The following is a 16,950-nucleotide window of genomic DNA, read 5'->3' on the forward strand; positions in this document are numbered from 1 at the left end:
AGGGACTATGAAATGTATTTAAGGTGGTTAACTCTTCTTCACTTCAGTATTCAGAAGACTATTAAAGTGCAAAGAGAAAATAAACAACATAAACGCCAGAAGAGAATTTTTTTACAACTTGTATATTGTCATTTTATCATTTACTGCCTTCTTTTAACTCTTATATACAAATGCTAACACTCCTATTTTCATCGTCAACAAAGCAGTTTCATTCTGCTTTTTGCAGAAGGCTATCATCAAGATTTCTTCAGGCTACGTAAGAAGAAAGACAGCATTTGATTATTATTTTGAGTATGACTTCAACATATTAGGACAAGTTTTCCCAGTGAATACTTTGTTCAATAATGTGAAGGGGAAGCATCATTATCAAGAGTCAGAAAGTCCTGAACCAGAGAGAGTAGTTATACACAGGTCTTATCATTTGATGGAATCACCCAAATGTATAAGTAAGCATCTTGACTTCTTAGAGATAAAGAAATCAGTGAATAAACGAAAGAAATACAGAAAGCACCAGTCATCAACATACATTTCTCTTTGTCCATTATTATACCACTGGCCAATGATTTTAAACAGGCTGTCGAATTGGTAAATGAAAGGCTTTCAGCTGCCTACAAGTAAGAAAAACTGGTAATTTTTAAATTACCTGCAACAAGGGCAGGCTGACAATGCCTGGCATACAGTAGGAGCTCAAACAACGAACAAAGACTTAAAATAAGGGCCTTCATGAGGTATAGAGAACATAAATCACTTCTTATGACAAAGGTATTTTTTAAAGACTTTGAAAAAGAAAATATTCATATGTACACTTTTCTATTTTAATTTATCTTTTAAAATATGACATATCCAAAAATATTAACTGGGGATTGAATTTGCAGAAAACATATCTTAGAATCTTTATTAATCTCTTCCAACTTCTCTAGTTCACCAATTCACAGTTATATAAGAAAAGCAAATGGAGTACGAAAGTAAAAATCCACTCCTTTCAGTCACAATGTAAGTAATACAACTGGTAGGTCAGGAAATCAGAGAAGTTTGAGAATTTTCTATATATGTTTTTTAAGGATTACTATCAACAAAATTTTAGGTTCTGGTCATGGTTTATCCATACAACTCTGATTAAATTTAACGCAAAGCCTTAAACGAAAAATATCAGAGGGGAATATATCCCCCAAGATGGGAAGCACAACTTACTTCAACTTGAAAAAGTTCTCCAGCCCCCTCACAGTCATTGGATGTGATTACTGGAGTATGAATGTGCACAAAGCCACTGTCCTGGAAGAAAAAGAAAAGCCACTTTTTTTCAGTATACTTGTATATGAAACAATGCCAAGAATATACACTTTATTATGCTACTAAAATAGTACTAAGAGAATGCCATATCAAATCTCTCCCTAACCCCCCCCCAAATAAAACTACTGAAATATCAAGTTGAGTGTTTTACTATGCACAGAAGAAGCACAAGGAATTTTAAATCAGGAAGTGATTTAGACATTATCTAGTCCACTCTCCTCATTTTGAAGATAAGGAAATTGAGGCCCAGAGAGATTTAATGAATTGCCAAAAGTTACACAGCTAGCCAGTGGCAAAGCCAGGACGGAACCTAGGTCTTCAGGGTCTCTCTCTGGTGCTATTTCTTCTTCCCATTTCTCTAACATACCGGTAGTGAATTAACACACACACACACACACACACACACACACACACTCACTCAAGGCTAATGCATAACAATTTTGTCCACATTGCTAAGGGAATACAAAGCGATCAATATGAAGTTCAGTTATTTTGCAATGAGACTCTCAATTGTAACAAATCACCAAAAAGGAGAAAAAAACAGGTTGAAAAATAGAGACTGAAGAAATAAAAAAAGGCAGAAATAATTTTTAGGAAGACTGTCATTAAATTGATGGCACCGTGCACTGCACATGGCACAGGCAGTGCACTACCTTTGCCTCAAGGAAGATTCCGAGCAGCAAATCCATCCATTACCCAGGCGCCCAACTGTAATTCTTACGCCCCAAAGTCTGAGAATATTTCCATTAGTGAACCACAAAAGCTGTTGCTAGTAGGATTGAAATAACCCAGCCAGTTCAAGGTTATGCTGCTTTCATTTTGACTATGGATGTAGGCAAAAGGTTACATTCAGCATAAATGTTGCAGGGTAGGGGTGAAGGTAGCCAAAGTGAACTTAACGCTGCAAACGCAGAACAGTACTATACATTTAATGCAAAAATTTTGGTCTTGAAATCCATACAATAAATTCGTATATACACATCCAATCTCTGCTAAATTCTGCCTATCACTAGTGGAATGTAAAATGTCTCTGCATTACCAGGGGCAGCTCAAATTTGCTCCTTCCTTCCTAAAAAGGTCGAATTCAAGTGTTCTGGCTACGATACAAAGTATCCAGTCAACAACTTGCCTTATAATGTAGACTGATTAAATATTCAAGCTATAAATTAGCAGTCTCAGAAAGTATTCAAATATGTACTTAATCTGGGAGCATCATGCCTAGAGGTGCTACACGGAGCACATTACAGAGAACGTACGAAATATAATCAATAACATTACTGCATAAAATTTTTATCTCCTAAGAGCCCAGAATTATGGACATGAATCATTTATTCCACATGAATGCAGGCAACTATGAGCATGAGTGCAGTAAACAAAGAAAGGAAGTGAAAAATCCAAAGGAAATGAGGGTGGCGAGGGGGAGGGGGAAGGGAGGAGAAAATTTAACGGCCTAAACATAATTGCCAAAGTTAGAGCTGGTAAAGTGCCACAAGAAACAACACTGTAAATCTTATGAAAATAACTGCATGGGACATAATTTTTTTAAATCACTCAAGTAGTGGGAATTATTTTTAATACTCAACTAATGCTAAATCTTTCAAAAGGGGTCATCAGCTTTTTAAGCCTTAATGCTACTAGCAAGGCTTATCATATCAAAGTCTATAACATTACCATCAAAAGCTATAAAGGAGAAAGTACAAAGGAAGAATAATAAAGCAGTGAGAAAAAAGTTCAAAAAAGAGAAAGCAGAGGAAGTAGAAAGATAAAAAGGAAAATAAATACCAAGGAGTGGAGGAGTTCTGTCAGTAGGTACCTCCAGTGGGGTACCAGTGTCAGGTACCTATCCCATCTCACAGCAAAGGGGTTCCTAATTAGAGATATGGAGGCCATGAAGGGGCAAAAAATAAAAATATACACTTTAATCCAATTTTTCAGATTCCATCCACCACCTCTAAATGTCTAAATATTTTGACAGAAACACATTCTAGATATTTTATAAGGCACTGAGCATCTGAAAACTACAAAATTCACATCCTAAGGACCATACACATCACTCAAAGACTTATGGTCTATTTTTTTCTCTCACACACACCCAAAATAAGTATCATTATTTAATCAAAATCAACAAAAAAGAAACGTGACAGCAATTGCTAGCCACAGGCACACCACTGGCAACAAAAAGTTCCAACAAGAGAAGACAAAAAAATCCATAAAAAGCAGTCACAGAAACTCAAAGGTCATTTAACACAGAGGCAAAGAACACTCTACATGGTGACAGCCTTTGAAGGCACTGCCATACAGAAGAGGGCAAAATCTGATACTTCAAGGAAGAACCTTGACTTCTCAAGAAAGGGCAAACCCTGTTCTACTGGTTCAATTTAGGACGCCAGGGGAGTATGTAATATATTTTAGGATAACTTCCACTGGAATTTAGAAAAAGTTAAAAGAGAATTCTCAGTTATTTGAGAAACTCAGCTCTTCTAAATAACTCATTCCTTGAGGATCTAGACAGCCAAGTTTCAGTACACAGCAAATGTGTCAACTTTATGAGCAAACCAAGTTACACACAAAAGGTTCTGAATACTCAAACTAAAAAGTAACTCTATGGGGGGTGGGCACAAGGGGTGAAGGGAGTCATATATATGGTGATGGACAAACAAAAATGTACAACCCAAAATTTCACAATGTTAAAAACTATTATAACATCAATAAAAATAAATAAATAAAATAACTCTAGATCATTAAATTATCCTAACTAAAAGTTACTGCTTAGGTTTCTATTTTTTCTCACATTTCTACATTTTTATTGATGGACTTTGAACTTATGAAAATTTTACATTTTAAGGCATAACATCTTTTAGGGAGCCTAATGTAACAAGTCACAGGAATAGTACTAAATACTAGATAACATGTAACTATTATTTAATATGTCCTACAGCACTCCAATGATATCTCTAAACAATTCATTCCTAAATGTCACACACACATGTGGGAAACACCATAGAAGGAGGTATCAGGATTATATTTTCCAGGGCTTTACAACGAAAAAAAAGTGAAAAAAAAGTGAACTTAACAGCACTCAAAAGTGCCTACCTTAATAACTATCACACAACAGTGCTAAAATTCAAGTTATTTTCAAACACTTAAAATGTTTTTTAAATTTTAATTTATTTTGCTTTTTCAATTTTAGATTTTTATAATTTGTTCTCTTATTTTTTAATTGTTCACATAGTATAAAAGCTTCAAGTAATAAATATACAAAGTAGGTAAAGCCCATTTGTCAATGGGTTGCCAACACCACCACCTAGTGGCCAGAAATCTACAAAACTCTTTCCGAATTAGCAGGTCCACTTACTTTATCAGCTGTTAAACCTATATGGTCAAAAAAACATTTTTAGATCTAAACAAATGTTATGTTTGTGTGCTTCAAGCACTACTGAAAAGTCACACGGAAGTTGCATGAGAAAGTTTATGAGAGTGTTATGTAAATGCACCCTTGCAAACCACAATGGGATGACACTGTATAATGCAATTTATTTTCCTTTGCTTATTCAAAAGTGCATGTCTTAAAGCCATGATGTTCTTTAGCTGTTTCACCAGAAATTAACTCTGAAAGAGCTTTTCAAAGAGCAAGAATTCTCTTGGCATGCCAGAGCAGGGCTGGTGGGGCTGCATGAATGTGGATACGGTCCAAGGAAAGGGGTATGCTGTTATACAATCTGCAAATTAGCTGGATCTGGAGAAGCGGCACAGGAAGAGTTCCAAAACCACACAAAACAACACTGAACTTCATTTGCCTATGGGGCCTTCCCATCACATGGGGGAGGGTGCCTTTACCCCAGCAACTTACCAACTACTTTCCATTGTGGCTTTCCTGGGTAGGGGGAAATGGCTGAAAAGCAAAGCTAAATGAGGCAAAATGCCTTTAGTCATCAGATCAATCTACTTGACCAACACCAATAATTCTTTAAAATTAGTGCTTACTATATATAAAAAATGTCTATGATCAAGATGGAGAAATAGGGACCGGATATACCTTCCCACCTGAAACAACCAAGAACACAAAAACGAAACAAAAAAAGCCACAAGCAAACCACATGGAAGGTCGGTTTTCAAGACAATGCATATCAGACAACAAAGGACAGTGATCCCTGAGAGTTGGGGACAAACACGGTGAATGCTATGAGTAGCCTAGTACCACCTTGAGATTTTCTGGGCCATAGCAGGTAGAGGGGGGAAATAAAGTGGAGCTCAGCAGACTCCCTGAGTTGAGACACAGCTGAGAGTCTGAGGAGATCAGAGTGGCTAGAAGTCATAGGACAGAGTACCAGAATGGAGAGGGCTGCAGAGAGAACTCCAGAGATGTGCAGAGGATCACCCTGAGTATTAGGTAGAGGACCGATCAGCACACGTGCGTGAGGAAACTATGCAAAGTCAGGGAAAGAACCATCCAGAGAGGTTCTCTAGAGGAAACAGTGCCTGGTGCTCACATGTGGCTGGGAACAGTGCCTTCTCCCACAAGACAGATTGGAAAAACTCCTAATTCACAAGGCACTAGGTAGAGTACTCAGGAAGGCTTTGCCTCAATAGTGGGGAATAACCAGTCCTAGACTGAGCACTGCTCCGGACCTACTTAAATCATAAAAGCAAGACCCAAAGAGATCAAACAGTTTTCAAGTAACTTAACTGCATACCAGAGCAAAGCTTAAGAAGCTTTATAAATATCCAGCACCCAACAAGGGAAAATCACAATGTCTGGCATCAAATTAAAGATTAGCAGGTATGCAGAAGCAGGAAAACATAACCCCTAATGAGACTAATCAATCAATCAAAACTGACTCATAACTGGCAGATATGTCAGAATTAGAAGAAAACGACATAAAAGTTATTTTTATTTTTCTTAATTGAGATATAATTGACATGTTATATTTGTTTCAGGTGTACAACACAACAATTCAGTATTTGTATATATTGCGAAGTAATCACCACAACGAGTTAGTTAACATCCCTCACCACAGTTACAAATTTTTTTCTTGTGATAAGAACTTTTAAGATCTACTTTTTTAGCAACATTCAAATATACAATACAGTATTATGCACTATAGTCACCTAGCTGTATCTTACATCCCCATGACTTATTTTATCATTGAAAGTTTGTACCTTCTGATTCCCTTCACCCATTTTGTCCAACCCCTGCCTCTAGCAACTACCTATCTGTTCTCCGAGTTCATTTTTTTTAGATTCCACATATAAGTGAGATCATAAGGTAATGGTCTTTCTCTGTCTGACTTATTTCACCTAGCATAATGCCCTCAAGGTCCATTCATGTAGTCACAAATGGCAAGATTTCCTTCTTTTCTATGGCTGAATAATATTCCATTGTCATGTACATACCACCTTTTCTTTATGCATTCATCCATCAATAGAAACTTAGGTTGCTTCTATATCTTGGCTATTGCAAATAATGGTGCAATGAACATGGGGATGTATATGTCTTTTCGAGTTCGTGTTTTCGTTTTCTTTGGATAAATACCCAGAAGTGGAATTGCAGGATCATACGGTAGTTCTATTTTTAATTTTGTGAGGAACCTCCATACTGTTTTCCATCGTGGCTGCACCAATCTACATTTCCACTAACAGTACACAAGGGTCCCCTTTCCTGCACATCCTTGCCAACACTTGTTATTTCTTGTCTTTTTTTATAATAGGCATTCTAATAGGTGTGAGGGGATATCTCATTGTGGTTTTGATTTGCATTTCTGTAATGATTAGTTAACAACGAGCATCTTTTCATGTATCCGTTGGTCATCTATATGCCTTCTTCAGAAAAATGTCTATTTGGATCCTCTGCTCATTTTTCAATCAGATTGTTTTCTGATTGAAAACAATTGAGTTGTATGAGTTCTTTATATATTTTGGATATTAACCTCTCATCAGATATATGATGTGCAAATATTTTCTCCCATCTGGTAGGCTGCCTTTTCATTTTGTTTATGGTTTCTTTTGCTGCACAGAAGCTTTTTAGTTTGGTGTAGTCCCATTTATTTATTATTGCTTTTCCTGCCTTTGATTTTGGTGTCAAATCCAAAAAATCACCACCAAGACTGATGTCAAGGAGCTTACTGTCTACATTTTCTTCCAGGAGTTTTATAGATTTAGGACTTACATTCAAGTCTTTGATCCATTTTGAGTTAATTTTTGTGTATGGTGCAAGAGAGTGGTCCAGTTTCATTCTTTTGCATGTGGCTGTCCAGTTTTCCCAACACCATTTATCGAAGAGACTGTCATTTCTCCACTGTGTATTCTTAGCTCCTTTGTCAAAAATTAATTGACCATATACATGTGGGTTTATTTCTGCGCTCTCTACTCTGTTCCATTGATCTGTGTGTCTGTTTTTATGCCCATACCACACTGTTCTGATTACTATAGCTCTGTAACATAGTTTGAAATCAGGGAGTGTGATGCCTCCAGCTTTGTCCTTTTTTCTCAAGATTGCTTTGGCTATTCGTGGTCTTTTGTGGTTCCATACAAATGTTAGCATCGTTTTTTCTATTTCTGTGAAAAATACTATTAGAATTTTGATAGAGATTGCCTTGAATTTGTAGATTGCTTTGGGTGGTATGGACATTTTAACAACATTAATTCTTCCAATTCTCGAGCGTGTAATATCTTTCCATTTATTTGTGTTCTTCAATTTCTCTCATCAATGTCTTACAGTTTTCAGTGCACAGGTCTTTCACCTCCTTGGTTAAATTTATTCTAGGTATTCTACTCTCTTTGATGCAACTGTAAATGGGATTGTTTTCTTAATTTCTCTTTCTGAGAGTTCGTCTTAGTGTATAGAAACACAACAGATTTTTGTATATTGATTTTGTATTCTTCAACTTTACTGAATTCGTTTATTAGCTCTAACAGTTTTTTGGTGGGGTCTTTAGGGTTTGCTATATATAACACCATATCATCTGCAGATAGTGACAGTTTTCCTTCTTCCTTTCTGATTTGGATGCCTTTTATTTCTTTTTCTTGCCTAATTGCTCCAACTGGGACTTCTAATACTATGTTGAATAAAAGTGAAGAGAGTGGACATTCATGTCGTTCCTGATCTTAGAGGAAATACTTTCACCTTTTCACCACTGAATATCACGTTAGCTGTGGGCCTGTCATATATGAACTTTATCATGTTGAAGTACATTCCCTCTACACTCACTTTGTTGAGAGTTTTTATCAGTTAAAACAGTTATTAAACAGATTAAAACTGTATTATATATGTTCAAAAAGTTAAGCAGAGACATGGAAGACATAAAAAAGGCCCAAATCAAACATCTAGATATGAAACCTACAATGCGTGAGACGAAAAATGTACTGGATAGGAATAACAATAAATTAGGCATCACAGAAGAAAAGATCAGTAAGCTTGAAGATATAACACTAGAAACTATTCAAAAAACCAGAGAAAAACAAATTTAGGAAAAGGAAAGAAAAGAACATTAGTGAGTTATAGGATATCATCAAATGGTCTAATATATAGGTAGTTAAAGTCCCCAAAGGAGGGAGGTAACAGAAAAAATATTTGAAGAAATGGCTGAAAAACTTGATGAAAATTATAAATGCATAGATCCAAAAAAAGTCAACAAACTCAAAACATAAAGAAAACTATGCCAAGACACATCATAATAATCAAACTGCTCAAAACCAGAGATAAAATCTTAAAATGAGCCAAACAAAAAAGTACCACATAAGTACAGGGTGCTTGGAATAAAAAACTAACAGAACTTTCAGGATAATACTCCAGTGTTATAATTATTCAACTTCTTCACAAAGAACAACTCCCAGAAGCAAAGCCCCTTACCTTAAAGAAAGAATGAATAGCAGCTGTGGCTTCACTGCGAACCCTCAGGATAGAACCGAGAACATTAGTCCTACACCTAAGGTGAGGATACTGTCTCAGATACTCCAGAGGATGCCTCTCTTTATATTTAAAAGGGAAAGCCTGCCAATAAATGGAAAAAACAAATTAAAAGCTAAAAAAGATACTGTTTTATAAAATCAGTTTCCAGGGCAAATGTTAAAAAGTAGTGCTTTAGAACAAAACTAAGATGCTTTCCTTTTTTATTTCTTAATATAATTGAATACAGCCCACATTAATTCCAACAAGTTGGTAGAATGGTGGGGTGGAATTAGAGACATGGGTTTGAATCCAGCTCTACTATTTATTAGCTGTGGAACCTCGGGCAAAGTTATTGAATATCATAAGGCTAATCTGTTATTTATCAAATTTCTATCCATTAACTATCAATCACTATTTACAAATAGAGAAATTAGGATACAATTAAGCAAAACAGTCCACTGTTTGACACACAGGAGTTCAGAATATTGTAGATATTAAAGATTATGTTTTCTACAGCTGTATACACACGGCTGGTATTCAATTTTAAAACCACCCAAATGTCTTGAAAGCCCACAATCATTGACAATCGATTGGCACTGTACATCACTGTTCATCAACACATACTGCTGTCTCAGAACATAAGGGAGGATCAACAGCTTTCTGTTATCCACAGATAACAGAAAGAAATACAGAGGAGTGTATATTTACAAAAATTTTAAGGAAACTATGACTCCACCTAGAAATATTTCCACCCTGCCCACACTCATGTTACAAGATTAAGACAAAAACAAACTTTCAGACCAAAACCAAAGTTTCAATAAAAAAGATTACAGAGAAGCTAAGTAAAAGAGCTACACTGGCAGCCCGTTTCTTTTCTTCTAGTCTTGTCTATCACCTTTAGGACTTGTGCACACACTAATTTATGTTGTATAGAAATAAGCACATACTTACTACAGGGAAAATATGACCACATTAATAGGAATCTGGGGACTGCCAGGGGTTCAGAATTCCCTAATGTGTGAATACTTAAAAATGACATTGAAATGAAGATGAAGAGATGGTGAAGTCATCAACACCAAAAGAAGCCAACGGAGAACAATGTAAGAAGAACAAAACACATGGCAAATTTTTAATAATTATATAACCCTCTAAAAAAGCAAAACCAAAAATTATTACCATCTCCACTCCTTTCTGAGTTCCAAATTATTTTCACAGTCTATTTTTCAGAAATCTTAGACCTGATTCCTGATTTTACATGTCAATTAGAATTTCTTAGAAAATTACTCAGTTGGGCCGGCCCTGTGGCTTGGTGGTTAAGTGCGCGCGCTGCGATGCTGGTGGCCCGGGTTCGGATCCCGGGTGCACATCGAGGCACCACTTCTCCGTCCATCCTGAGGCCGAGTCCCACATACAGCAACTAGAAGGATGTGCAGCTATGACATACAACTATCTACTGGGGCTTTGGGGGGGAAAAAATAAAATAAATAAAATCTTTAAAAAAAAAAAAAAAGAAAGAAAATTACTCAGAATGACATTTAAAAAAATCACTCCATTTTCTTTCTTATTTCTTTACATTTAATTTCTTCCAATTTTCTAAAAGAACTAAAAATGAATTAAAGTGATACAATTTCCCTACAGTCCCTCTTTTTTTTTGGTGAGGAAGATTAGTCCTGAGCTAACATCTGTTGCCAATCCTCCTCTTTTTGCTGAGGAAGACTGGCCCTGGGCTGAGGTCCGTGCCCATCTTCCTCTGCTTTATATGTGGGACACCTGCCACACCATGGCTTGACAAGGCGCGCATAGGTCTACACGCAGGATCCGAACCTGTGAACCCCGGGCCGCCAAAGCGGAGCATGTGAACTTAACCACTACATCACTGGGCCAGCCCCTATAGTCCCTCACTTTTTGTTCATTAAATACTTGAAGACAAGCAAAGCGAAAACACAGAGGAGTCAACTGCCTAGCATATGAATTTCAGCTGTACACCCTTGGGCAAGTCATTTCACCTGGCTGGGCCCCATTTTCTCCAATTTGAGAAACTGGATTGAGAATCTTTGATTTTATTTCCACTAACCTCTTCATCAGGCTATAAATAAAAAGCAACTAACAAAAGAATCTTGTAAAAACAGATATTAACATGTCTTAATGTAGAATTTCTTATGTTTGTTCAGCCCCAGCATTACAACACTCTAGATCAACACTGTCCAATAGGCTCTTCTGCAATAAACGGAAATGCTCGGTATCTGTGCTATCCAGGACGGCAGCCACTACCTGCAGGCGACTACTGAGCACTTGAATTGTGGGTAATGCCACTGAGGAACTGAATTTTTAATTTAATTTTAATTGACTTAATATTAAACAGCCACAGGCAGCTAGTGGCTACTGTTTTGAACAATACAGTTCTAGATCATGCAAAAGTCATTTCTAGGCAGAGCTTCCCTAAGAACGTGGTGCCCTGGTCTGTCTCTGTCATTGTGGCTGACTGGGCACGTCTGTAAAAGTGCCAAATTTCAACTGTGACAGGCACCACAGAGATGCACAGATTAATACTTAGCTCTCATTCATAAGACTCAGCCATCTACATAAAAACTTCTTGCTACTTTCTCTACATTCCTCAGACTCTACAGCCTGTTTCAATAACGTGGAAAGTCACAATCAAAATATGTTCTAAGTGCCATCTTCCCAATAATCACACTTAAAAGAGATCACTAATATTTCAAATTAAGCCTAAACAACCTCCATAAAAGTGTCTAAAAGCATACCTCGGGGGGCCAGCCCCGTGGCTTAGCGGTTAAGTGCATGCGCTCCGCTACTGGCGGCCAGGGTTCGGATCCCAGGCGCACACAGACGCACTGTGTGTCTGGCCATGCTGAGGCGGCGTCCCACATACAGCAACTAGCAGGATGTGCAACTACAACATACAACTATCTACTGGGGCTTTGGGGTGAAAAAGGGGAAAAAAAAAAGGAGGAAGACTGGCAATAGATGTTAGCTCAGGGCCGGTCTTCCTCAGCAAAAAGAGGAGGATTGGCATGGACGTTAGCTCAGGGCTGATCTTCCTCACAAAACAAAACAAAACAAAACAAAGCATACCTTGGCATCACAATTTCCAACAACTTCGATTTTTTCTGCCTTCAGTTCCACACTTTGCCTTTTGGATGGACTTTTTACCAGCTGCCCTTGAACTTCCACAGAACTCCCAAAAGCCAGTTCTCTACAGGAACAAAAAAAACAGCATAAACAAGATGTCATTAGATATAACCCTCATTGTAATACAGGCCTTGCTACTAGAACATTAAGATATTTAATGATAGAAGTTTTACCCTTAATTGGGTTAAGAGCTACAAGTAGTTAAGAGAGACTGAAGCAAAGGATAGGTAGAGGACATTGTCATGTGAAGATATTAGAGGAGGAAAGGCCCGAGCTTGAAGGATCTTGATTCCAAGTCTTTGGACTTGAGCCTCAAGGCTATGAAAAGCAGATTTGTTTAGAAAGATCATTCAGGGGGCAATGTGAACACTGGATTAAGGATGGGGAGCAGAGGACATGAAAAAAAAAAAATCAAAGGACTCGTTAAAAAAAAAAACTCACCTACTGTCAAAGCTTGAATCTGCTACAACCTGAAGGCTTTCCAAAGACGACCCATCATTTACATGCAGGAACAAGACTTCCTTCTGGGACCGGACTGAACGAATCCATCCCTAACGAGGAGAAATATTTCTAAATGTGAGTTTAAAACAGGTAAACATTTTACATTTTCATTACACGTACACATAGAAGACTAAATGAAAAAAGAAAAAAAAAGTCCTCATAATCCTGCCTTAAATCAATTGATTTTTTTTATAATTTTATTTCTTTATTTATTTTTTCCCCCAAAGCCCCAGTAGATAGTTGTATGTCATAGCTGCACATCCTTCTAGTTGCTGTATGTGGGATGCGGCCTCAGCATGGCTGGAGAAGTGGTGCACGCCCAGGATCCGAACCTGGGCCGCCAGCAGCGGAGCACGCACTTAACCACTAAGCCACGGGGCCGGCCCAAATCAATTAATTGCTTTTAGTTCACCCATATGCATATATTTTATATGGTTCTTACCACAGTGAGACACAGGTTTGGCAGTCCACCTTTTTTTTTTGTTTTGTTAATAAAGCTCATCGTTCTGAATGGATGCCTAATATTCCATTGGGTTGATGAGCCTAATTCACATAACTAATTCCCTCAATATTGGCCATTCCAGGTATTTTCTCTGGCCTCCGCCCCTCTCCCCCACCATTATGAATAACAGGGTACATATTTTGGTGCTTTTCTTCTTTTGTATCAAATTCCCAGAAGGGAGATTATATAGTAATAGGGTAGAAACATCTTTATGGGATATTTTTTCCTTTTACAAAGTATCATACAAAAAGAGTTCTTGAGAAATTTCTCATTATGAACACATATTAAGTAGTACATAAACTTTCAAGAAACTCTGAATTTAAATGACAGATATGTGTGAGTATAATTGAGTGTCTTCAAATAGACCAGTAACACTGAAAACAGCTCTCACAGGCTCACACCCAACTTAAATTTAACTAGTGTAGAACAGTGAAACAATAGATGCTGTTTGATTAAACACGCTTGGAAAAGCAAGATGATCCTACCTAGAAAAACTGTACTGACCCTTACTTTCTTTGTGTCCCCCTCATACTCTATAGACACTCTTATAAAGTCCTTCTATTACTTATTTGCATGTCCATTATGTTTTGAGGGTTTAGGAACCATGCTTTAGTTGCTTTGAAGGCTACTGTCAGGCACATAGTAGATAATCCATAAATGTTTGCCACTGAAAGAATACCTACCATGTACAGTACTGAACATCTGTTATGTGACAAGCGTTTTACTACCTTCTTCATATCTGGTCCCATCTCCTGCTCACAACAGCTCCATGGATTATCATGATTCCTGTTTTACAAGTGAAGAACCTGAGGTTTAGGGAAGTTAACTTGCTGAAAGTCACACTGCTGGTAAAGGGTGGAGCCTGAAGTTGAACCCAAGTCTACTAGAAAGCCCTTGATCTTTCTTCAGGGCTACAGTGAATAAAGTGTAAACTGGCTCAGCCTTGTATACAAGATCCTTCATAATTTGGAGCATGCCCATCTTTCCAGTTTCATCTCATCATGCTTTCCCAAAGGCACCTGCTCTTCAGTTATGCTCAATCAATAGTAATTTCCAAAGCACTACTCTCTTGCTTTTTAGTTGTTAGTAAAAGTTAACATTATGGAATATTTTTTAATGTCCTTCTGTTCTAGGTTCTTTCTAAATATTATACTACTTAATCCTCACAAGAACTTAATAAAGTGAATATTATTTTAGAGATGAAGAAACATATTTAGAGAGAGGAGGATAACCTCTCTAAATAGTCAAGGTCATACAGTTACCAAGTATTGGAGCTGGAATTCAAATACAGTTCTTACTTCCAAGTTCAGGTTCTTAACAACAAGCTTTTCTGGAATGCTATTTCCACCTCATCCCCAGTTCATCTACCTGAGGAACACATCCTTCAGGATTCAGCTGAAGTGTCACCTCATACAAGAAGTCTTCCTGGACCTTCTCACAGTTCAGGACTTCCCTCTCTGTTTTCTAATAGTTCTTTCTTTATACCACTAATACTTATCACATTGCTGTAATTACTTGTCTTAGCCAGTAGACCAGGGCTGTCCAACAAAAATACAATGTGAGTCACATTTGTAATTTTATGTTCTTTTTGGGGGTCACATTAAAGGTAAAAAGAAACAAGTAAAATTAATTTAATAATACATTTTACGTAACCCGTTATGCCTCAAATATTATCAACATGTAATCAATATAAAAATATATTGAGATACTTTGCATTCTCTTTTGTTCTTCAAAATTAGTGTCTATTTTACATTTACAGCACCTCTCAATTCGGACTAGCCACATTTCAGATGCTCAGTGACACAACGGACTGGTACTTACTATATCGGACTGCACAGCAATAAAATGAAAGCTTCTAACCTAGGCAGTAGGTTCTGTTCTTTTCATCTTTGAATGATCTCTTGACCAGTACACAGAAGGTATCATTAATGTATGTCGAATTAATAGGTTAATGCAAGAAAAGGTTTTGATTTAGATTATGGAAAGGATATGAAATTCAAAGAAATGCAAAGAGGGGTAGATTGGTCTTACTGCTAAAAATCAAGGATATGTGAGAACAAGAAAAATAATTGCATCAATGTGTTTCAACAACCTAATAAGAAACAGTCGAACCACCTTGTTTGGTCTGCTCATTTAAGGAGGAATCTTCTATGTGGAGCTGCTGAAAATAACACTATTAGCAAGACAAATAAGAGCGGCTAACATTTATTGACTGTGGGCCACTGTCCTAAATGTCTTATAATTATTTAATCTTCAGGAATCTATGAGGTAGGGACTATTATCTCCATTTTCAAAAGAGGAAACTGAGGTTTAAGGTGCATAAGTGACACGCCCCTAATTAACGAGCTACTCAGTGGCAGAGATTTAAACCTAGGCAGCTTGACTCCAGAGCTCTTCCATACTGCTACACTCCACTCTTTCTCCCAATTTATTAAACATAAATTATATGCAAAGCCCCATTTTAGGCAGTGAGGTGGCTAAAAGTTGAATAGAAGGCATGGTTTAGTTGATCAAATATTTACTGTCAGCCATGTGTGAATACCACGACCACAGACAGAGTTTCTTCTCCGAAGGAGCTAGCTCAAGACAATCACATAAAACTGTGGATATTCATCATAAGCAACAAAGGAAAACGGGCTCATTCATTTTTCTGTACGATTAACAAGTTTACAGGTAATGCCCTGGTATCATGAGAGCAAAGTTCCAGCACTTTATAGGCATCGGAACAATTCTGCGAGAAGTAACGGCAGCCAAAGAAAGGAGAAAAATGCGGATGCACACGACTGCCTACACTTTCTAACTTCTCCCTGCCAGTCCTTCTGTCTGACCCCACAGTACAAGGGAAGCCTAGACGCGATGTGCCATGTAAGTCACTGAAAAGAAAAAACCCGTCCCGTTCCCATACACCAACCTGGACCTTAACGCGCTCCCCACTCGCGTTCTGGGCCCCGAGAGCGTCCCGCACGCTCAGTTTGGCGACAGGTTGGTGTCTCGGGCAGGGAGCGGAGGAACAGGAACGCAGCGCTCGGAGCAGGCACCGGGCCCCGAGCATCGCGCGGCTGCCCCAGGCCCTCCTCCGGACCAGCTCTGATCCCAGCGAGTTCGGACGCGGGTACCGTCCCTTCTCCCCTTCCCGGGCCGCAGCGCTGCCCCCAGGTGCTCCAAAGCTCGCCGGTTGCTCTCGTCCCCTTCAGGGACCCCGCCACTGTGCCCACAGAACCTCTGCTCCGCTGCCCTCTCCCGGACAGAGCGGAACAGACACAGCACACTCGGCGGCGAACGCTGAAATAAATCACGCGCTCTGGGCGGCCGGGAGACCAAACAGGCTCCCGCGGCTTCCTAAACCTAACTCCCGGGACCCCGGCCGAAACACGCGCTGCCACCGGCGCTACGTCACCACGCCAACGTCATCACGTCACGAGGAGGCTAGGAGGGAGCATGCGTACTTGTGACTCCAGTTTAAGGAGGCGGCGGGCCAGAGGCAGGGTGAAGGAGGCGGGGCGGAGGGAGAGGGCGGGGTCAGGAGCTGAGATGGGGCGGAGCTAAGGCTGTAGGGGTCATCACTGAAGGAGCTAAGGAGCCTGCTTGGGGCGGCATCTGAGAGTCTTCGTTTCTAAAA

General features: G+C 38.6%; 1 protein-coding gene across 4 annotated transcripts in view; it reads right to left on the reverse strand.

Moving 5' to 3' along the window:
- NARS2 (asparaginyl-tRNA synthetase 2, mitochondrial) overlaps positions 1–16,713 on the reverse strand; it is a 170,473-nt gene extending 153,760 nt beyond the window's left edge. For 2 of the 4 annotated variants that reach the window (XM_087433513.1, XM_087433515.1), the window contains exons 1-5: positions 16,243–16,713; positions 12,770–12,879; positions 12,272–12,392; positions 9,140–9,280; positions 1,192–1,272 (exon numbers count right to left, since the gene is read on the reverse strand). In XM_087433513.1, the coding sequence (XP_087289639.1) occupies positions 1,192–1,272; positions 9,140–9,280; positions 12,272–12,392; positions 12,770–12,879; positions 16,243–16,383 (594 nt within the window). In that variant the 5' untranslated portion in view covers positions 16,384–16,713. Of the gene's footprint in view, positions 1–1,191; positions 1,273–9,139; positions 9,281–12,271; positions 12,393–12,769; positions 12,880–16,242 lie in introns of those variants that run through there. The other 2 variants (XM_004434042.2, XM_087433514.1) reach the window with 2 other exon arrangements.
- Between the last annotated feature and the right edge of the window lie 237 nt (positions 16,714–16,950).

Source organism: Ceratotherium simum, chromosome 7, assembly GCF_057802395.1.
Source record: "Ceratotherium simum simum isolate JZ-2026a chromosome 7, ASM5780239v1, whole genome shotgun sequence".
NCBI classification, from domain to species: Eukaryota; Metazoa; Chordata; class Mammalia; order Perissodactyla; family Rhinocerotidae; genus Ceratotherium; species Ceratotherium simum.